General features: G+C 38.1%; 1 protein-coding gene across 3 annotated transcripts in view; it reads left to right on the top strand.

The window, feature by feature from the left end:
* LOC18423831 (asparagine synthetase [glutamine-hydrolyzing] 2) overlaps nt 1-23663 on the top strand; it is a 46645-nt gene that overhangs the window by 5557 nt on the left and 17425 nt on the right. For all 3 annotated transcript variants that reach the window (XM_006828428.4, XM_020676116.2, XM_088865127.1), the window contains exons 2-7: nt 9638-9776; nt 16909-17004; nt 19600-19741; nt 21880-21975; nt 22282-22376; nt 23335-23496. In XM_006828428.4, coding sequence (XP_006828491.1) covers nt 9638-9776; nt 16909-17004; nt 19600-19741; nt 21880-21975; nt 22282-22376; nt 23335-23496 — 730 coding nt within the window. The remainder of the gene's footprint in view (nt 1-9637; nt 9777-16908; nt 17005-19599; nt 19742-21879; nt 21976-22281; nt 22377-23334; nt 23497-23663) is intronic.

Raw genomic sequence — 23663 nt, 5'->3', positions numbered from 1 at the left:
AGATAACTACAAAAACTCTCTCTTCGCAGCCGATACAACCTCCTACAGAGTCTACGTAGAGTCACGCTTATAAACAAAGGCAAGACAACAGCGGGAATAGATCTCGCCGTAGCAGTTACCCCAACCGAAAGAATTCAACTTTATTACAAACTGTGCGACATAGACTTTTCCAACTGGCGCAGCAGCTGAAAGGCCTACCCGCTCGATGGCGCAGCAGCTAAAGCAGTAAGCAGCGAAGCTGGTCTCGCGCACGCTAGCTTGTAAGCGCGAGCAGTAGAATGAAATCTAATATGAATCAGACTAGTTGCTCAAAAACAGAAACACTTCTTCTGTTTAAGTAGACGAGCACAAGTTTGCCAAGTAAAGGGTCTGTTGACTCTCTACTATACAGATCAGGTTTGCGGATTGCGGTAGCAAGCTTGTCTGTTCGTCCAAAAATGCGCGCAAAAACAGAAACATAAATCGATTGGAGTAAGCTAAACCTTGGCGTCACGACGTTTGGTCATCCGCAATCTGATAGGTCAGACAAATCAGTCTCGCCTATAGCCAACTCCTGTCAACAAATAGGTTTTACAAACGCCTTTTAGTTTGCATCAAGATCTGTTCGAGAATTAATAAGAAAAGCGGAAGGCAACATGACAAAGATAAAGAAACAGCTGGCTTTATTTAAACTTGGCCACTTTTTAGAAACAAATAGATTGGTCCTATTCTTTACATTACAATAGCATGACCAATCAAGATTGGAACTCGATCAAAGCTAAACTTGCACCAACAAAACAAATCACTAGCTTATTTGTTAAGAATAAGATAGCACAAAAGGTTGTTGGTATTTGCACTAATCAGCAAGCAAATTCCAAGTGTGTTTCATGAGGGCAGCTGAGTTCCAGTCAACAAGTTTGCGGATGCCAAGCCCACCTTCGCAAATAGGCCGAGTAACAATGTTCCAATTGACCCCATGATTACGGCCCCTGAACCGGAAATTTCTAATGATGGCTTTTCTTAAGTCTCCCTTTTTATATAAAAGACTGCGGACCTGTAGATTTGGTAGGAATTGAGCACAGAGCGAACGAGTTCCAGTCTTCCAGCAAACGAGAGAAACCTCGTTTTCCAACCCGCCAGTTTTGCCCTGATCTTACGGGTTCAAAAAAGTCTTTCTTAAGTCTTCCAGAGAATAATGGAGGGCCGAGGTAGCGAATAGGCAAGGATCCCTGAGTCATATCCAGCAAGGAGCAGATTTCCTGACAGTTCGAGGGAAAAGAATTCCATTGGAAGTCTCATATATACGTAGCAAAGGTCCTGGTGGGAGAGATAGAGCAAGAAGTTGGGTGGAGCGAGTGTGGGAGAGATAGAGCAAGAAGTTGGGTGGAGCGAGTATCTATAATTAATGGTTCAGTTCTAAATCCGTATAAAACAAAAGAGATCTCATAGTGTAGTGCAACATGGCTTGAAAATTGGATCGAAAGGGATCAGCGGAGAGCCGAAAATAAGAAATAGGCGCCCTATCCAACCCTTTCATAAGCATCCTAACTTCTTCTTCCACCCACCCCCCTCCCCACCTCGGCATCCACTCCATATGCATTCAATTCATTCAGAAAGCGGGATGGAGCAATTGGTCAACTCGCCAGGTCATGAGCCTTAGAGTTGACCAATTGCTCTTGGATAGATATAAATTTTATACCTACAAATTGAAATCTTATAGCTTTACAGAGCAACTAGTTGTAAAGCAAGCAAACCCAATTAAGAGAAGATTAGGGGTATGAAAGGAAAGGGCTTTGGAATGGGGGTGCGGATGGGATGGACTACCACGGATGGTTGCAAAGCCTAAAGCAAAAGTCGCAGAGGCAGGAACAGGAGCATAGGCTAGGGCGAATGCGGAGCTAGCAACACCAGTAGCAGCGTATCCAATCCCAGAGACAAAGCACACCTTTTTATTGGGAACCACCAGCAAAGCCAGTTGCATCATGGAGTGGATACCAATGGCGGGCACCACCGATAGCGGCACTGGGTAGAGATCCGAAGCACATGGCATAGGCGGATCCAGACGCAAGACCAACATACCTTCCAGTTATAGATCCTGCAGTAGCGGATCAATACAATACCCTTATATCCGCGGGCGAAGGCATAGGCACTTGTAGCGGCTTCCACGGCTGCACCGTGGAACCAGTGGCATATCCACTTGCGTTGCGCCCGGTGGAACTAGCAGCAGCATATCCATTTAGCGATACGAATGCAGTAGAAGCACGGCTGGCTTTTACATATGCACCAGCACGGCATCTAGGTGAGCAGCACCTACAGCAGTCTATTTTACGGTTTAGGCCAGCATCGCGAGGGCACTAGCACCATCACAGGTATCGGTAGTTTAAGCAATAGCGGATGGCGGTGGGTTCGGGTTAAGCAGTCGATTGCGCAGTCGGTTAAGCAGTGGTTGAAGCGGTTCTTTCGGTTCCACCACCGGGTAATCCTTCCATTCCAGGAATTAATAAGAAAATCCCTGAAACCTGGGTTTGCCATGTGGTTCAATATTTGAAGGGTTTTGGACCAGCAGGAGGTAAATTAGATAGAGAAACCAATAAAGGAGAGTGATCATAATTACCTTTTGGCAAGAGTTCCACCTTAGAATCTGGATAAGAGAAAACCCACTCCATATTAGCCAATGCACGATCAAGCCGCTCACGTATGCATCTTCCTCTAGTCTGACTATTTTACCAAGAGAACCAACCCCTGGCGGAGCCAAGATCTGTCAAAGCACAATCAGCAAGAGTGCTAGCAAAGTCCCCTGAATCCTGAGGTAGTGAGTCCCGGCCCCCCAACTTTTATGAAGAATCCAAAAGAGTATTGAAATCCCCCAACAGAAGCAAGCCCCCAGTAGTGGTAGCACATATGTCCCTCATTTTTTCCCTTTGTCAAGCTCTCTGCCCCACTGAGTTAAGGCCATAAACCCCCGAAACAGTTAAAGTGAGACCATTGCATAGGCGTGTAGCTTTCACAGTAATGATCTGTTCACTAACATCCAAAACATCAATCGAAAAAAGAGAGGTGGCATCTTCCTCCATGATGCGGGATTTTCCTTCGATCTCATTAGCTACAACATTGTCATAAAAGCCAAGTTTGCGGGATAGTCAAAAAAAGGGGTAATTTTGTCTTTTGTCTCTTTGTCTCTAGAAGAAGTGGAAAAAGCAGACCAACATTATGATTATTAACTAAATCAGCAACATCAGTAACTCTCCCCGGGCCTCTAAGACCACGAACATTCCATGAACTCACAGACATTAAAGAATCAAAGAGTGGGAGGACGGAACTCTAAGGATTTAGTTTCTTGATCCTTTCCCGACTTAAACCTTCACTTACGGAACTGTCCTTACTTGACTTAACTTGAACTTTCTCTCTGCGATACCCAAGCGCCTTTACTGGAACTGGAAGGTTGGATATTCTCTTCGGCGACCAAGAACAGAACGGAAAGACTGAACCTAAAGCCCGAAAGACGCAAAGGAAAGATTATCTGCGACACTAGCCTACCACGAGTCCATGACCTAAACCGCCCAAGAACAGAAAGAAAAACTATCTGATCTACATCCACGGAGTAACCGATTGAACGAAAGACAAAGATAGAATGGGATATATTGTTCTCCAAAGCCGCTTGACTTGCTTAGTAATGAAAGATTTCACAGGTGTGTTTTTTGCGTTCATTATTTTTTCATTTCGTGCTTTTTCCATAACTTTTCTTATATGTTCTCTATTTTTCCCTATTTATAGAGAAGATAGACTATCCATTCACCTCGACACTTAGGGGGGGGATGTTCCTCGCAACCAGCGAAGAGCGCCTTGTCGCAACGAGAGTTGGACTTGTGCCGCGCTTGCGAAGCAAGCGATCGGCATAGCCGATAGCGTCGCTATAGGCCCGATCGCCGCGTAGCCTATAGCGCGGTACAAGTCTGCAAGTCGTGCTACAAGCCGCGCTTGCTTCGCAAGCTATCGGCGCCGATCGGTGTGGCACTAACCATCTTCCTATAGTTTACCTTGTCAAGGGCCAGCGTTTTGCTTACTAATTCTTGTATCGACGAGTAAGCCTCACCTTTCGGTCGAGTCGTTACGGGGTTGCACTTTATTCGATTCTTTAATATACTATAAAACGCGGTAGGTGAGCGCTTTTTGCGATCAAGAAAGGGTTGTGTCTTTGTACAACTTCCCACGAGATTAGCATGCCATCTACCCCACATTGTTTGTCAGACTACGACCGCATATCAGCCGCTAACCGCTGCCTAACCGCGAAGCGGCGATCAGCGTAGCTGATAGCGGCGATCGGCTTGGCTTGCGAAGCAAGCGGAATAGCGGCGCTATTCGAGGCCTATCGGCGCGCCGATAGGCGATTATCGATCTACAAACAAAAAAGTTAAGCTGTTCCTTACAGCTTTATAGTATAGCTTTCCCCGTTATGAGCTGGATTTAATCTTTCACGCGAGTTCGTGAAAAAAGCTTGTTACCAAGCTTTTCTGGCAAGTTCTTTGTTTACCAGACAAGGCGCTCAGTTTATCTGTGAATTCTCATTCACAGCTGGACTATATCTTAGGCACGGGTTACAACAATTCTGGACCTACCTTTAGAACCCTTCTGTTCATCTTGGCAACGCTTCGCTGATAGCGAAGCAAGACCTTTCGTGCTTGCAGCAGCTGAGGTCAATCCTAGAGCTCTCTTGTGATACCAAACTGAATGCCAAAAACTAATATGGGCTCCATCACACCCTATATTTTACAACATTACACACCTAGAGGCATTTCTTCTTTTGACTTTTGACCCCTCTGTCCCATCCCTGCTCCATCATTGATGCAGGAGGGAAAGGTGGGAAATTAAATCCACCATTTTTTTGAACCTTAAACAAGTAAAATCAATAATAAGAGAGAAAGAACATGGCTGTAAGTCAAGCCAAGAGAAGAATTTTTTTCTTTCATAAAATAAAATTTATTTCAATGACATATATCTCCCAAAATATGACATCCAACTTTGTATAAGCTGAAACCCTAATTTAACTTGAGATCAAAATTAACATTTAAGACTCTAAAATACCCCTAAAACAATACTCCAATTCCAAAAATACCATTGTGAACAGTAACACGAGAATAGTAACTGTGAACAATAATGCGTGAACAATAACTATGAACAATACCATGAATAGTACTTTGAATGGTGAATAAACATAAAAACCCTAAAATCTCTAAAAAATTAAAAAAACCCTAGAAATAAACCCTAAAACTAAAATTATGATATACATCCTTAAAATTGAATAAAAATAAAAATAAGAAGAATTTTGCCCTCCATTATTCTCTCTTGGTTAGAGAAAACTAGTCCTCGAGTTTTGAAGTGTGTTAAGATGTACTCAACATCAAAACGACCTTCTTCAACCTTCTCTTTTCTTGTTGGCTCAAATATTATTCAATGTAAAAATAATTCCTCAAGAAATGGATCTTGATATGCATATTGAGGAATCAATGCAAATTTATCAAGTATGGATATCCTTGAACTGCATTTGAAAATTGGGTGGGAAACTTCATACTCAATTTTTTGTCCTCTAAAGGCTTTCTTGATGTCAATTTCATTACTCTCTGGAACTAGGGCCATAATTTGCAGATTCTGAGTCGACCGCACTCCACTGCACTGCTATGATTCAAATGCCGTAAATCTCCTAAATGTCCCACGTCTTTGGTGTCCTTAAGATCTTTATCCTTTTCTTCGTCATAGATTGGTTAACCCACTTTATCTTGATCATCATCATAGATTGGTTCTTTTACAGATCTTGTTCATCTTCTAAGTATGTAAAAAAAATGGATGACAAATTCCCATTTACAACCTGCTGATTTTCGATATGACCTATGCCAAAATTAACCTCATTTTCCTTCAAATCATGTAGATCAACTAAATCTCATAATTTATTCTCCCAAACATGAGGCTCCTAATGCGGAGCGCGTGCATAGAATGGGTGGTTGAAGGCACTTCATCATTCCATTCCAACTTTGAGTCGGACTTTGATTCGCACCATTCTCCATAAAAGCCCTCACGATTTGGATCTACCCAAGTAGATTTCTCTTCGTTTAGGGCATGCTGTTGCTGGCCCCGCTTGCGCAGTAATAGCTCTGTAACCCTTTCTGGCAAGTTGTTGATTTCCTTGTGCAGGTGGATTAGATCGGCATCCCTACAGCTAAGACCTCCATGATAAGCCATCACAATCACTGGCAGTCCTCGAACCATGCTCTGATACCATTTTATGCAGGAGGCAAAGGTGGGAAATTAAATCCACCATTTTCTGAACCTTAAACAAATAAAAGTATTAATAATAGAGAAAGAACATGGCTATAAATCAAGCCACTATGAAACCCTATTTTAACTTGAGATCCAAGTAAACATTTAAGACTCCAAAATACCCCTAAAACAATACTCTAATTCTAAAGATTCCTCTGTGATGTGAATAGTAACTGTGATTAGTAATGCGTAAACAGTAACTGGGAACAATACCATGAATAGTGCTTGTGAATGGTAAATAAAAAGTAAAAACCCTAAAACACAAAAAAACTAAAACTACAATATACATCCTTGAAATGGAATAAAAATAAAAAATAAGAAGAATTTTGCCTTTCATCAAGCACACATACTTCTTCCCATAAGCCCTCAGTGTCATCCCCGAACCTTTTATACCCCTTCTATTCCGCATGAAGTCTCTCTGTAACGTTTCCAACCTGTTTACTATAGCGGCTGTCATTTGGTATAGGGACATAAAATATATGTTCAGGTGGGCTAGGGTGCATTTAATAACTCTTTGGCTTTAAGTGTCACTCTTCTTCCCAAGGAGAGGATCATACCATTCTACGAGGCGAATCTCCACTTCCTTTCTTACAGGCTCCTTTTAGGAATCCTTTTTATGCCTATTAGTTATGGTTTCAGGTTGTGGACCACATGTTTTTGCCAATAGGGCTTTGAAACTGACTTTTAAATGAATGGCACCATTTTGGAGTCTGTTCTTCACTAACTGTTACATAAGGGCCACAAACTATTCTAAGAATCCCATAGTTTGTATTTCAATTTCTTTTTGGGTTTTCCTCAGCCTTGATAACTTGGGAGAAGCATTTTAAGTTTTCAGCTGTGAATGCAAAAGACTAAACAGATAGTGTTGCACTTATCAGTGGTGATTTAATCAGCATTTCATATGACACTACCTTGAAATTGAACTTATGTTCTGCCTTTGTTCTCCTAGTGTTATTTTGTCACACCCGTTGGTAAAGTTAAAAACCATTTTGGTTTACAAGTAGAAGTATGTATCCTGGTGGTGGATCACAGATCTCTCCCTGTACCTTTGTTTTCATTTAATGAAAAACTTCCCATGTCCAAACGTATTGTTTGTTGGTGGTTGGATATGTTGAGTCCAATTATTGAACTGAGTAGCTATGGTTCAAATTATTGGTAATTTGGTATTTTGCAATTTAGATTAGGGAAAATGACCAGCGAACCCCCTAGTCCATACTTAAGGGGCCCAACCAATTACCCCCTTCACTATCACTTGGACACCGTTTCCCACTATGCTCTTCTTTTTTGTGAAGATTCCTCTTCCATGCGAATAAAGGCAAAATCCATTACAATGATGATTTTTCCCTGTCCCCAAAGTCTTGGCAACCTTCTCTCCTATTTCCAGCTACTTTTCCGGCCTCTCTCTCTAAGAAAGTTGGATGTTATAGTTGTCCAGCGAGAGGGTGGAGTTTTCTGTTGATTTTGTGGGTTTTCATGGTATTTTGGAGTTCTTTTCAACGATGGTCTCTAAGATAGTTTCTATGAGTTATCCATTTCCTAACCTTCCTTTGAAGAGTCTCTGGGCTTGAAGAACCTCAAAAATGGGGCCAAGTCTCAGTCTTTCTCTAGTTTCAAAGGTTTTTCGAAGTAGAGAATATCGATTAGGCTTTGCGCTTTTTCGTCCCAGTCTTTATTGGAATTACAACCCAATCTTTTAGCTCATCTCTCTATTTCGAAGTAAATAAAAAAAAATTCCCTATTTCATTTTTTGGGGTAATTTCCACGGATTATACCAGGTTTATCTTTCTGCTTCAAAAGAAAAGTTAACTTTTTCCAGGTTTTATGAATCATGGTTCATCTCTCTACTTCAAATCACTTTTCTAAATCATTAGTAGAATCAAGTGAGGAGAAAATTTGTAGTGGGTTTTCCAAGCACTTGAAGCTCAACTCCTCTATCCTCTTCTGATCAACATTGGTTTCCATTGTTATGGAATCTGAACTTAAGCACTTCAAGGTCAGCCTCCATTGCTTCAATTAGGTCAAAATTACAGTCTCCACAGTGCATCAAAGTCACAGGGGTGCTTTCCTCCTTGTGATCAGTCAAAGACCTGAGCTTTTGACTGGCAAGATTAACTCATTCCTTAATTTCGTTATAGAGAACTTGAAAGGATCTAATCCAGAGAGAATCTACAATTTTTCTGGCTAGAATCTGTTTCTTGAGAGCTCTCTTCCTTTCTTGATAGACCTAACATTCTCTATCTACAATTTCTGACTAAAACTAGTACCTCTCTTCCTTTCTCCAACTGCATTTTCTGGATAAAATTTGTTTCTTGAGCCTATGGGAATGGATTTCTTGCTCTAGAGTACATTTGCGAGGAGTATTATGAGTACATTTGCGAGGAGTATTATTAATTGATAGCAATTGAGTCTTCAATGATTGATAGAGAGAGAGAAAAGGAGAGGAGAGATAAGCTTAATATTTAGAGAGTGAATGCTTGTTTGAGAGAGAAAACTGTGAATCTTGGTCAATAATAAGAGACAGAAAAGGCTAAATTTGTCATAGATCACTATATGGTAAAATAATGTAGCACTTGGAGGGAAGGGTGTTTTTTTGAGTATTGACATTCATCATATCGCTCCTTAAGCACAGAGCCGCCGGCTCCTTTTTTTTTTGGAGCTGCCAGCTCCTTCCCCCCCCCCCTTCGTTTTTGGGAAGGTTGTGGTGGTGGTGGGGTTGGTTGGTAGCGGGGGAAGGGGGTTGGTCTTTTCCCCTTAGATTGTGATGCATTTAATAACTGTATGATTGAATGGATGTAGTTTTGACTTCAATTTAGTTATTTTATGTGATAATACTAAACATCAAATTTTAATGTTCTGTAGATTATGATGTGAATTATGACTCAGTTTGGCAATTAGTGTATATGCTTTATTCTGTTTTTCTTTTATTTTATTTTTTAGGTTTCTTTTCTCAATTTATATTTCTGCATTTAAGTAGAAAACCTTATGCCTTTTGCCTTGCCTTTTCCTGGTTCTAGAAGTTTTTGTGATTAGCTTTGCTTTTCTGAGTATTGACATTCATCATTCCATGCAACAATCTGATCTTGTTCACATTTTACTTTCAGAAAGATTTCAACTTGTTCATGTGAGTTTGTTTGTGGTTGTGGGAGGTTTTCCTTGAGTTTGGATGCCATTATCAGTTACTTCCATGTGTAATTTCATTCTTTACCAGAGTATTGGACATCTTGTCTCCAGCATACTATCTTGTTTATTTATTCTATATCTAAAGATACAATTAAACTAGTATTCAGTATTCAGTATTCAAGCTTATCATGTTTTGTTCTCTGATTTGTTTTCTCCTGCAACATAGGTTGCGACATCGGGGTCCTGATTGGAGTGGATTGCATTGTTATGAGAACTTTTATCTTGCTCATCAACGATTAGCTATTGTAGATCCTACATCTGGTGATCAACCCTTGTACAATGAAGATAAAACAATTGCTGTTACGGTAAGGTTGTCTTCTCTTGAAATTCCATTATTTGACCAGGATCAAGAGCTCAGGAATTTTATGTCAATGTGCGTGCGTTAAATAAGCACTCAGCACTCTAACGTTTGATGCAATGTTTTACTCAGCATTATTGAATTACTCAATGCAGGAGGCTCTCTGCATATAGTAGAAATTTCTATTATGAGTTGATGCTGTTTTTCCTTGAAATTGTTGACTGTTTTATATGTGTACTTGCAACTTGCTATATGTACAGAATGGGCTAAAATGCCTGCTGTATTTATTGAAGAGTACTCTCAATAATTGTTGAGAGAGATGATGCATAATACAATGGAAAGGAATCTATGAAATTGTGGTTTGCATTCCTACTGCAAAATTTGTGTTCTCTTTTTGAGTTCTTCTTTGCTTGGATATAGTAGATTGTGTGCTGGATGTGTCAGTGGCCTGTGGAGAATGGTTAGGAGGGAGGGGGTAAGGTTTTGTTAGGTGAGGTTGTAGGTTCCTTCAGTGTCTAGGATCCACTAGTTGCACCAAGCGCGTCCTACTTTACCCAACTGGAGATAGTTTGTTCGTTCAGTAAAGCTCTGCAAGGGAGTCTTAGGATTTATGTATATATGCTGATGTGGTCAGCTGTACGGTGGAGGGTATTTGATGAACATCTTTATACGTGCAACAAAGTTATGAGGACAAAGGAATTTGCGTATTAGAATTTGATCCTTGTTCTGTGTTGAATTTGCAATTGGTATGTTATAGAAAGGGATACCATTCGTAAATAGCAAAGGGATCATGTGAAAAAACCACTTGGTAAACAACTAAACATCAATTGGTGTAATGTCATAATGATTTGCATTCCACCACTCCCAAGGGTCTCTTTATAATTTTTTATGTTGCACTATGGTATAGTGGGGACATTGTATTGGAGACTTTATATAGCTCTCATGCCCTCATTGGAGGTTGTTGTGAGGAATGAGGTATAATCCATTTTTCTCTCCTTTCGTTTTCATATAACATTTCTTACGCAATGTATTAAAAGGAGGTTCACTTGAGGTTTTTCGCTTTGTAGTGGGTTGAGGCCCTAGGTCCCTGCCTAGGTTATGATGTAGGAGAATGAAATAAGCTCTGATACCAACCATTGAGGTTGAGAATTTACAGAAAGAAATCAAAGAACTGAAAGTTTGTTTGAAAATAATATTGGAAGCTTACATGCCAAGTTTCTTAACTCTCTGGTTTGACCAAGACTCTCAAAATGAGTATTATTCGATTTTAAAAAAATCGCATAACCCCTAATTACAGAACACTTCGTAAATAATACGAAAATAAAAAGTAAACTCTCCCTGTTCCATTCATGTATCCTCTCTCCTTTCTAATTCACTCTCCATAAACTCATTCTTAACTCACATAACTCCCATTGGTTTAGGACTCTATGCCACCCACTTTTCCTCTCTTCACTACCAAATCCCTTAATTTGTGGACTGCCACATGAATTTCCTTTCCCTCTTTATCTTCCCTACTTTTTCTACCTAATTCTACAATTTCTTATAGTCAGGAGTCCTCTATCTCCCTTACTCTCATTTCAAACCCACTATTCAAGATTCCCATGTAAGCACAACTATTAACTAAATCCCTTAATTGTAGGATCCTCTTTCATACCACGTTTGCCCCCTTTTAATCAAGGAAAACAGAACATGTTAAAACAAAAGAAAAAAACACACCATCAAGAGAAAGGATGGACCCCAACTCCACTTTTTTAAAGGAACCCTAGAATCCTAAATAATTCCCATGAGCAAAACCATAAATAAAAGAATCCATTTTTGGTTCATAAGACTCTATGAGTTAGTAATTTCAAAATAAATAATAGCATAAAAATTCCATCCACCCTTCTTAACCCCGAAAAGTATAATTCCAACCACATCCCTATCAACTGCTCCTTTATCGGATTCCCGTGCTTAGAGAAAACTGATGCTCGAGTTTTGAAGTACGCTAAGATGAATCCTGTACTAAACCACTACTAAATTCTTCATCCGGAACATTGTATCTTGAATCCTAGGATCTGTAGTTGTTGGCCCAATCATCATCATCCTCCTCCTCCTCCTTCTCCTCGTCCACCGTTTCACCAACTTCATCACCATCGCCTATACATTTCACAAAATCCGAATCCTTGTTTGAGCATGTGTTGAAGATTGATGGTCAGTCCCAATAAAAAACCTGCTGATTTTGGATACAATTTAACGAGAATAAAGTTTCTCCATGGTCGGCCTCCTCAAGCTTGACCAAGTGGATCCTCACACAATGTTGCGAAGTGCACTAAAATCTGCTGAACATGACCCATCACTACAAGTGGACATCAGCTATTGTCTTGAATGACTGAAATTTTATCCGAATGGGTTGGATGTACCTTGTGCATCATATCCTTGAACCTCCTTGCATTCGATTTTTTTTTACACACATACGCCATTTCCATAATCATCATCTTTGGATCGTTGACTTCCCCCATCTAACTTCGACACCATCAGCATGAGACCTACTTCCTCGACCTCCTCTAGTAGCCATTGCACAAACTTGCAATATATCCTTGGGTGCTTTGCTAATGGGCCTTTTCTGATAGCAGGTGTAGCATGAACAAACAAGCTCCCATACCCACTAATGTAGTTGATAATTTACGGAAAGAAACCAAAGAACTAAAAATTGGATTGAAATAATGGTGGAAGCTTACAATCCAAGCTTACTAAGCTTCCTGGTTTAACCAAGATTCTCAAAACAAATAATTTTGGACTCAAAAATAAATAAAATAAAATTCAAGTGACTTCTATAATCTAGGACTCCTCAATCTCCCTTATGTACTTCTCTCATCTAAAACCCTCCATTCATTATCCACATGTAAACATGAATAACTAAACAAATCCCTTAATTGTAGGACCTTCTTTCATCCCATATTGCCCCCCTTCTAAATAAGGAAAACAAAAAATGCTAAAACAAATGAGAACACCACTCCATCAAGAAAAAGGGATCCTACTGCACTTTTTTGTGGAACTCTTAAACCATAGATAGTCAGGGGAGAAGGGCGTGTGAGTTCACAGGGCGCAAGGGTAGGATTCGAACCTTCTTAAACCGTAGATAGTCCCATGACTGAAACAATAAATAAAAAATTCCCTTTTTTAGTTCCTCTAAGCTAGTGAACAATGACAAATAAAAAAGTCCATCTGCTCTGCTGAACCCAAAAAATAAATAAAAATTCCACCCACATCCTTGTCAGTTGCTTCTATAGCAGGCTATGTGAAGCCTAAGGCAGACCCCTTAGGTGCCTAACTAGGTAGTCAAGGCAGGTGCCCACGCCCAAGGGCAGACTCAAGCATTTTTGTCATTTTCTCCCTCAAAAAGCAGGGTAAAGTGTTTCGGGGCTCTTCTAACCCTGCAAGAGCCATTTTTAACGTCTTAGAGAGTGAAAACCCCCTCTAAAAAACTGATGTTATGGTTTTTTTTTTCCTCTAAGATTATTGTTTTTAATTACTTTCAATTTCTTGCAGGATTGAAACAGATAAAGGATACAAAGCAATTGTTGTTAGACTCAAAAAAGTGTCAATGTGGTTTTCATAACCAAAGCTTGTGATTCCAGCCAACTTTGATTAGTTCTGGAATGGTTAGTTTATTTCAATTTTGTGTTTAGGCTTTGTTGATATTTTTCAATATTGGGTTTTGGATTTGTTCTTTTTCAAGATTGATTGTTATTTTTGTGTTTGTGTTTTTTCAATTTTGGTGATGCTTTTCAGGCTCGGGATGCTTTGTTGACATTTTTCCAAGATTAGGTTTAGCTTTTGTAATTTTTTCTGGTTTCAAATGGTGACTTTGGACCTTTAGGTATTTTAAATTTTTTCTCATATGGGTTTGGATTTTAATGACTTCTTTCAAAATGGTTTTGGTTTAGTGACTTTTCCAATATTTGGATTTTTGTTTTGTGATTTTTTCGAATTTTGAATTTGGACCTCTTGGTCATGAAAATTATTTCTAGCATGGACTTCGGTTTCTTGATGATGTTTTCCAAAATAGAGTTTGGTTTAGTAACTTTGTTCAATATGTAAGGTGTGTTTGAATGGCAATTAATTTTATCTTTCGTAGATTATCTTATAAAAAATTAACATACTCTGCATTTATTTGCTGTTTGTTATGTATTTTGTATTATGTAAAATATTATTTAATTATTTATTTTTTCAGCGATATCTGCTATTTTTAGATATATTTGGTAAAAAAAAAGAAGTGATTTTCAGCATACTACTTTCGATAAATTAGAAACAGCTTTTCAAAAATTTAAATTTATATGCAACACTGCCTATAAGTTTATCTCAAATATCTTTATGATGGACACTGCAAAACAGATAATTCATTTTCAGTATCAATTTTATTGAAAATGTGAGTTATTAGTGATAATGAGGACATGCAGTCAGGCCCTTAGATTTGAGTTTATTTATATTATTTAAAATGGAGTTTGTGTTTTCAAGATTGGGTTTTGTTTTTGTGGATTTCTCAGGTTTGTTTACTCCCTCCGTTTATAGGTTAGATTCCAATATCATCTTGCGGTTCAAATAAACAAGGTGATCCTGGTTAGGAATACATCTTTTTGCTCGATCCAAATGATAGAAATTGGGTAGTGTGCAAGTTTTGTGGCATTATTTGTAATGTTGGCATATGTCAAATAGAGAAACATTTTTGCTGGTATTAAAGATGATGGTACACGCTGATGGTGGGAGTGAAGTGTTGGCAAATTTGGAGGCGTGCCGACAAAAGAAAGAAGAGAAGAAATATGAGGATATTGTGAGGCCCGTTAATGTTTTTGGAGAGGAAGATGATTAATATTATTAAAGATGGAAGCCTAAGGTGAGTTCAACTAAATTAGTAAGCGGAGGGGGTTTGAGCAGAAGAGGTCTCGAGAAAAGGGGCCTATCGATTCTTATTTTTCTTCTTGATCCTGAGGCTGCAGTTAAAGACAAGAAGCAGACACCTATTAGTGTTTAAAAAGCAGACCGCCCAGCACCTGGGCGGCTGCCTAGGCGGATCTGGGGGCCTAGGCGCATTGCCCAGGCCTAGGCGCCCAAAAAAAGGGGAGGTTCTTGGGCGTTATTTTTTTCCATTTTTTTTATACTAAGGAGACAAAATGAGGATTTTAGGTTCATTTGAAACCTAAAACTCATTAGAGCCCATTTTAGAGAGAAAAAGCCGCCAAAAAAACTAGTTTTTCGTGATTCCTTTAGGATCAAAGGGTTCTCAAAGTTATGAGAAATTGATCAAAACATCACACATTGATATTAGATTTATTTTTTGATGTTTTATAAATCTATGGGGTTTTTTTTTAGAAGCATCTATAAGGTGGAAGTTTAGAGATTGAGCAATCAAAGTAAGTGATTTTTTTAATTGCTTTTGTATTATTTTGAGATGTTTTTTTCGGGATCTAATAGGAGTGGCGATCCCGGTTGGAAATATGGCTACAACCTAGATCGTAATGATAAAAATTGCATAAGATGCAAGTTTTGTGAGAAGGATACAAAAGAGGGCATAAACCGGTTCAAGAAACATCTTGTCGGGATCAGGGGGGATGCTACCCCATGTAAAAAAACTCTTGATGCTGTTAAAGAGGAAATAACCAATTTTTGAGGATGGTAAAAATGAAAAAGGATGAGAGATTGGCCTCCACAGTAGTGATTAAGTGTGGGATTCGAGTTAATTATGATGATGATGATAGTGATGAGGATGGGATTGGGGAGCGATGTCAAGAGGTTAAACAATTCATTATTAGGGGGAAGGGAAAGGGAGTTGTAATTGCTTCTGGTTTTGAGAGTAAGAAGCCTCGGGTTAGAGGCCCCATGGATAGTTTTTTGTTGAGGCCTGACCCTGAGGTTGTAGGAGAGAAAACAAAGAAGGAAACCACCATTGAAAATAGAATGAAGAAGGAAGAGAGAGATAGAGCTGCTTATTATGTTGCTACATGGTTTTATGAGACGGGCATTCCTTTCAATGCCGCTTGCTTAAGCAGCTTTTATGCCGCGGTAGAGGCAATTGGCCAATTTGGGTTTGGGATGAAACCCCCAACCCCATAGGAGTTTTTAGAGCCTCTTTTGAAAAAAGCGGTAAGTGTCACAAAGGAAGTTGTAGAAGTTAAGAAGGATGCATGGGCTTTAGTATAGGGTTTCTATTATGACTGATGCTTGGAGTGATAGGAAGAGAAGAAGTCAGATGAATTTGCTTGTGAATTGTCCTTTAGGGACTTTTTTTTGTTGTCTTGTGGATAGTGGGTTTGTAGTTCCACTGGTTTGGTATTTGGTAACTTTGGTTTGGTAATTTGGTTGGTAAATTTTAAGTTTTGATTGGATATGGACCGACTTATAGTTATGCTTATGGAGAGTGTGCTAATGTGTAGTATACTTTGAATTCTGATATGCCCTAAATACCTAATTCTTATATTTTGTACAATATATAACTGTAGAATTCTTTCTGGATTCAACTAGGCTGCTCGCCTAGGCACGAGGCGGCCTGGACCCCCCAGGCTGCCTAGGACCTGCCTAGTGCTTTTTGAAACTATAACACCCATAGAAAATAATCTTTAGATTCATGTATGTACAACACAAAAAGCATACAAAACACACTAGAAGCCAATTTTTATTGTTTAATAAAGAATCTCTATTAGGGGTTTGGTATTCAACCCAAGCCCTTCAACTCCCCCCACCTCCCTCCATAGCTAAACCTGAAGACTGCACAATCTTGGCCATATTTTAAATTAAACATTGTCAAAAACAATAAAAAAAATCTTTAATTGATATTTCAATGTAATGATCCTTGCAATTTCATGGAATTTGAAAACTGGTCTTGGGGATTCTATGTTTGTATAATGATATATCAGAATCTGCATGTACTTATTTGTCAAATGTTTTCAATCTCGATATCATGAATTTTCGTTCTTCAATGTTCAGCGTGCTTTGTGGTTTTTCTTTGAAATTGATTTCAGTTGAATTTTGTTTTGTTGTTCTTTTAGTTCTTTTTGGGATTTTCAGATTGTACATGCAATATAGCATCTTAGGATTTTTGGAATTCTCAAAAAAATTATAGCATCTTAGGATTTATGGAAATATTGTAATTTGTGTTGTTCCAGGTTAATGGGGAGATTTACAACCATGAGGCTTTGAGAGAAAAACTCAAGTCTCATCAATTCCGAACAGGCAGTGACTGCGAAGTGATTGCCCATCTTGTAAGTGATCCTAACTTGGATAAAAACTGTTTTGGATCATACAAACATATGATTTGGGAAACATAAGCTTTAAACACTGAGATTTGTTGCGAGAAAAGGAATGCATCTTATTACCTTACAATACACCCATGCACATATATATACACATTATATATATTTAATATATGTACATATAAATGTAGCTTTTGTAAGCTAACCGGTGCTTGGCTACAATATAAGCTGAGCTCCAAAATCAAAGCTAGACTTTGTTTTTTTTTCTAAAATTTGGCATAACATATTTGATTTGAAAAACAATTTTGTTAAAAGAAAAGTTGATTTTGAGTTTATGAAGGCTTAGATCCACTGACTTCCAAATGAACAGCTTCCGTTTGCTGAAAATTGCGTACTCCTTTCCCCATCTTGTGTGATGGTGCTTAGATGAGATACATGTGTAAAATTTGGGGTCCAATAGAACTATACTTTTCAAAGTGGCTTATGCTACAGTATAAGCCTATTGGCTTACAAAATCTTTTTCATTATATAAAAAGAGTAAATTTGTTACCTTTCAATACAAACTCACACACAATATATACCCCTGTATAAGTGTGTATATATATATATATATATTTATTTATTTAAGCTAATAGCTTTGTGCCTACTGCATAAGATAAGCTCCAAAACACAAAGCTAGAGGTGTTTTTTTCTACTATAATTTTGCACAGCATTTTTCATTTTAAATATAAGCAATTTTGGTAAAAGAAAAGTTGATTTTTAGTTAATGACGTCTTAGATCCCCCGCTTACCAAATGGATAGCTTGCATTCACTGAAAATTGCGTATTTGTCAGATTGCTTAGATGAGATACATGTGTAAAATTTGGGATTCAATGAAACTATAATTTTCGAAGTGGTTTATGCTATAGTATAAGCCTATTGGCTTATATAATATTTTTTCACACACGCACACACTTACAATATATACATAAGGTTATATTAGGGTGCTCACACTATAGAGCGTTTTATAATTGTACTCAACAAATTTTGGATACTTATATACCTTTGTTTTGTACATGGAGCATTTTTTTAATAAGAGTATTTTTGGTCATTAGGAGGGGTGTGACATCATCCACATAGAGTGTGATATCATCCACATGTAACATTAAATGCCATTAGTATCCTCCATGTGGGTGATGTCATACCTCATGAGGATCTCACACCCCTCCTAATGACAAAAAATCAGTGTTGCAAAAAGCGCTAGGGCGGCACCTAGGCGGTTGGGGGAGTCCAGGTAACCCAATGCCTAGGCGGGCGCCCAAAACCTGGGCGGGGGCCCAGAACCTGGGTGGGCGGCCTAGTAGAAATTTTTTTTTGGGGTTTTCTTTCTCTAAAATGGTTTCTAATGGATTTTAGATTTCAAATAACCTAAAACCCATAATTTTACCCCTTTAGTATTAAAAAAATGACCAAAAAATACCCTCACGGAGCCGCATTTCCGCCCTTGGGAGGGCACAGTTTCTGGGCGGCCACCTAGGCGAGTTCAGGCGGTCGCCAAGGTAGGTTCCCGGGTGCTTAGGCCGGTGCCTAGGGATATCCGTCTAGTTTGGCCGCCTAGGCCTTGGCGATGCGCCCAGGCCTTTTGAACCTCCTAGGAGGCCGCTTAGGCGTTGGGCGGTCCGCTTTTTAAAACTATGCCAAAAATACCCTTACTAAAAAAATGCGCCATGTACACAACAAGGGTATAAATTTGTTGAGTACAATTATAAAATGCTCTATAGTGTGAGCTAACATAACCTATATATATATATATATATATATATATATATATATATATATATATATATATATATATATATATATATATACATATGGGTTTTTCTATGGTTAACATCCAATGAAATCCTACATGTTACCTTTAACAAGGCTTTTGAACTGTAAAAATTACTTTAGGTGCCCCTTTCTTTATTCCGTTGCCATAAAATGAGTCATGGCATTTTTGTCATTGGGAAAGGCTAGATTTAGGATTCATGAAAAGTTTTGGCAAAGTTTAATGTTGGTTGCTTATGTAATACAACCTACCTCCTTTATCTAGGCTGGACGGGTTAAGGCAAAGTTTAAGATCCTCACTCTTCTTAGACTTTGGGAAAGGTATTATTGATGTTTTTACTAAAGGAAAAAATGTATTTTCGTCAAATTGAGAAGGACATTTTTGAAATTTTGATTATGAAAGGTATTTATATTAATAATGTACCTAGACTTTTGATCCGTAATTACTCTTGTTTTTTTAGTGATAATATTAACAGTACCCTTTTTAATGGCGCAATTCCATTAATCACTTTATAGCCATTGAATGAAGAAAAGGGGAACTAAAGTAAGTTAGAAGGTTCACACCTGTAACCTGTAGGATTTCATAGGGTGTTAACCATAGGAAAACCCAATATGTGTGTGTGTGTGTGTGCACTACATGCGCGTGTGCGTGCGTATGTGTGTGTGTGCACGCATGCACGTGTATGTGTCTGTGTTTTCCAAGAATGCGCCATGTAATATCATTCTATCACATTTATTTGTAAATATGATGCTTTTATGAGTTGATGGTTGTATGCATTTGATTGTTTTCACAGTATGAGGAATATGGAGAAGACTTTGTTGACATGCTGGATGGCATGTTTTCCTTCGTTCTTCTTGACACACGTGACAAAAGCTTCATTGCTGCTCGGGATGCCATTGGTATCACCCCACTCTACATGGGTTGGGGTCGTGATGGTATGTGTGGATGGTGACCAACCTGGCTAACACTTAGCTCTTGAGTATTCATGGATTTACTTTTATTTAATAAGATAATCACCTACCTTGTTCTATTTCCTATTTTTCTTCTATTTGTTGTCATGTTTGAATGATATCTCTGAACTGTCACTCAATTAGGTTATTTCTTGGAGCAAATTACTGGATCCCATTTTCTGTTGTTAGAAAGCATTGTTAGAGCAATGATAAGTAAATGCTATGATTTCACAATATATTAATGTACTGCTGTGTTGCTTTTTCTTTATTTATTTTTGCGTCTTTTGTTTCTGTTATGGAGACTGGATATGTTACTTAGCAACTGTTCTCCTTTAGGCTCAGTGTACTTGCTTCAATTATAGAATTCATTGGGTAGAAGTTTTGGCATCTTTGGCTTATCATGTTGACCACTCTTTCTGTGTAAGCATAAAGCACGACAGTTACTTATTCTGTGTAAGGATGAAGGGTAATGATTAGAATACATTTGAAGATTGATCAATTCCTAACTTATTCTATTATAGTCTGATATATCAGTAGGATAAGCTTGTACTTATTAGATACTTATTAGATACTGGAACTTTGTTGGAACTCTTATGATTCATGCAGTTTCTTTGGCTGTAAGGAAGCTCTTCATACCTGTCTTTCTCTTGGCACACTGAACATTTGTGCTTATCATGGTTTTTCCTTCTTACTTGCTACTATGTTTTTTCATTTATTGGACATGCTGAAAGCTTTAATTTGATATCTTGGCTAATGAAACTATGTTTTTTTGCTATAGTCAACATTAGACTGTGCTTGTATGTAGGCTGGTGGCAACATCACATTGTTGTCCTACCTATGGATTCTTTTTCCTTTTTTTCTTTCTGGATGCATGAGTGTGGGTTTAAGAAGGTAACCAATCCTGAGGTGAGTAGGCATGGGATGAACACTTAGATTTTGGTTTACTCAGTGTGAAGACAAATTCAGCTGTTATTGCGTAAGATCTCATTAGATTATGGTGGAGGTTTCATGTTTCTTGTCATATGTACATGTCCGAAATCACTAATGAAGGTGGTATCATGTTTCTTGTCATATGTACCTGTCTGAAATCACTATAGTTCAGGGGTTTATTAATCTTTTACTGGTTTTTCTCTTGTTCATGATATACATACCTCAGTTGAGGGCTTGGATGAAGAGAATGATTTTGTATACCACCATGTGCGGTCTTCCTGAAGAAATTCAATCATTATATTTGAGAATGGTCTGGGGCCTTGGCGGTAGTATGGTCGAGCCCCCTGATGCCTCTGACTCCATTCTCACCAAAGGGTAAGGGCCCATATCCCCACTGACTTACCACTTTTACTTACCCCAAAAAAAAATTTCAATCATTATATTCTCCTTTGGGTCAGAGTATTTCTAGATGTGTCTCTCATTTCCTTACTGTGTACGATTCAAGATATCTGAGACACATGCATAAAATCCACCAAGTATCAAACACCTACAAAATATCCAAGAGATGGTACATGAAACATGCCCCCACATCATAGAAAATTTAGCTCAACGTGAAATTTGGTAGACCGTGTCATGCCATCAAAGAGTAGTTTGAGAACTTGTTTAAAATACATTTCTTGCCACTTTCACAGTTTGCTTTGGGTCACACTAAATGTTGTGTTTCCAACCATGCATCTTTATGGGTTTCTATACAAATGCCCCATACACATTGTAGTGTAGTTGTCATAAAAACCTTTGGAGAGGTTTGGGTTTCCTGAAGAACCTCCCCCTTCAAGTGATGAAGTCCTTGCCAAAGTGGTTTATTCTAACAAAAAACAAAAAGGGAGGGCTCCACAATTCCATCTCTTCCGTAACACCAATAAATCTTGAGAAAAAAGAAGGGTCTGGAGTTTCTGAGGTAGGGATACATGAATCAATTCTTCATCAAGCCCTTGTGTATTCTGTTTTTTTTTATTTATTGGACTTTGTATTTTACTACATTTGTGTATTCTGTTTTTTTTTTTTTATTGGATTTTGTATTTTACTACATTTGTTTTTCCTTCTAAGAGTACGTGATTTTGTTGTACATTTGTAGTTCATACTTCTGCATTGTAGTCTTCTTTCATATAAGATGCTTTGTTTATATTTGTCAGGGTCGACCTGGTTTGCTTCAGAAATGAAAGCTTTGAGTGATGATTGTGAACGCTTTAGAACTTTCCCCCCTGGCCATATTTATTCAAGTAAAACTGGTATGACTCACTTTCCAAACATCTGGGACCGCAGTTTGATTCATGAAAGTTAGATTTGATTTTTGGCCATTACAGATTGCAATTAACTGGAGCAGTTTTCAAACAAGTTGCTTTTTCTTGTCAACTGTAATTCTTAAAGAGAATGAATTAGAAGTTTCTGGAATCGTGCAACTTTGATGATGTTCGTTTTAAATGAATTTTGCAAATGTACGAACTAATTAAAATATTATTATTATTGTTTTTTTTTTTTTGATAAACAATTATTATTATTGTTGTTGTTGTTGTTGTTATGTTTTTACTCTGTAGGGGATCTCAGAAGGTGGTTCAACCCACCCTGGTATTCGGAACGTATACCTGCGACTACCTATGATCCATTGGTTTTGCGTGAAGCTTTTGAGAAGGCATGTTTTGAACTTTTCTTCCATTACCATTACCATTATTTCTGTGAGAGACCCAACTATGATAGTATTCACTTTTCGAGTTTTACTGCATGTTTTGCATCTCTTCTATTTTTTATTTTTCATTTGCTTTCAAGTTTTCGACACAATAAATTAATATACACTGATATTCAGAGTTGGTGTTCTCTTACGTCTTGCACAACTGAACCTTCTTGCCTAGTAATTCTTTCCTTTTTCCAAGATAAGTATGCATAGACATGCAGAAACTGTGCATGTGTTTTGTGTATATGTTATTGTCTATGAGTGTGGATGTGAATGTAAGTGGTAGACAGTAGAAAGTAATACTGGCAGTTGTTGAATCAATATCTGGCTGAACTTGTGTTTATAGACATTAGTGATCTTTTGTTTCTATAAAATATGTGATTCTCCACCTTGTTTTAAGGGAACCCAAATCAATGGTATTTGCCTCACCTGGTTGATTAAATTGCAACATATTTTTCTTTTTTGGAAATCTTAACATGATATCTGGGTACCATATCTCATTTTTCTTTACAGGCATACTATTTCCCGATGCCCTTGATTTATGCTCCTGTTTTTGTTGTTCAGCATTTTGGAACTAGATTTCCTTCCACACTACCATCAAAATTTCAATTTTCTTCTGGGGAGGAAAACATTTTAAAGATGGCATCATATCAAGGAAATAACTCTCACAAAATGAACTGTTCAATACCTTCAAGTGGATTCATGAGTTGATCATTACTTTTAAAGTCTTATGTTACCAAGAATAAGATATTCCTATAATGGTATGCTGCTTCTCTATGTGTGTAGACACATACATGCAACACAATTCGACTTTTTTAATTCTATGACTTGATTTAGGATATCATGTTATTTCCTCTATCGTGCTTCTTCGGAAATTAGAGTATATCTTATAGTTTTCGGCCCATTCTACATCATGCAGGCTGTGGTGAAGAGGCTCATGACAGATGTTCCATTTGGAGTACTTTTATCTGGAGGACTGGATTCATCCCTTGTTGCTTCTGTTGCTTCACGTCATTTGGCAGAAACAAAAGTTGCTAAACAATGGGGTTCTCAGTTGCACACGTTTTGTATTGGTCTTAAGGTTTGTAGTCTTCTTGTGATTACGTCTCTTTGAACCATTTGTGGTTGCAGTAATGTATTGTATCATCATTATCTGAGTGTTATCCCAATTATTTGGGGTCGGCAATGTCATAATATATGCTATCCAAAAATATAATTAGTGGCCCTTTTACTGGGCATTCTTGAGAT

This window comes from Amborella trichopoda, chromosome 4 (assembly GCF_054954075.1).
Source record: "Amborella trichopoda isolate Santa Cruz 75 chromosome 4, AtrichopodaSantaCruz75HAP2 v2.0, whole genome shotgun sequence".
Lineage (NCBI taxonomy): Eukaryota > Viridiplantae > Streptophyta > Magnoliopsida > Amborellales > Amborellaceae > Amborella > Amborella trichopoda.
The sequence above is the reverse complement of the archived record's forward strand: the minus strand, read 5'-3'. Positions and strand labels throughout refer to the sequence as shown.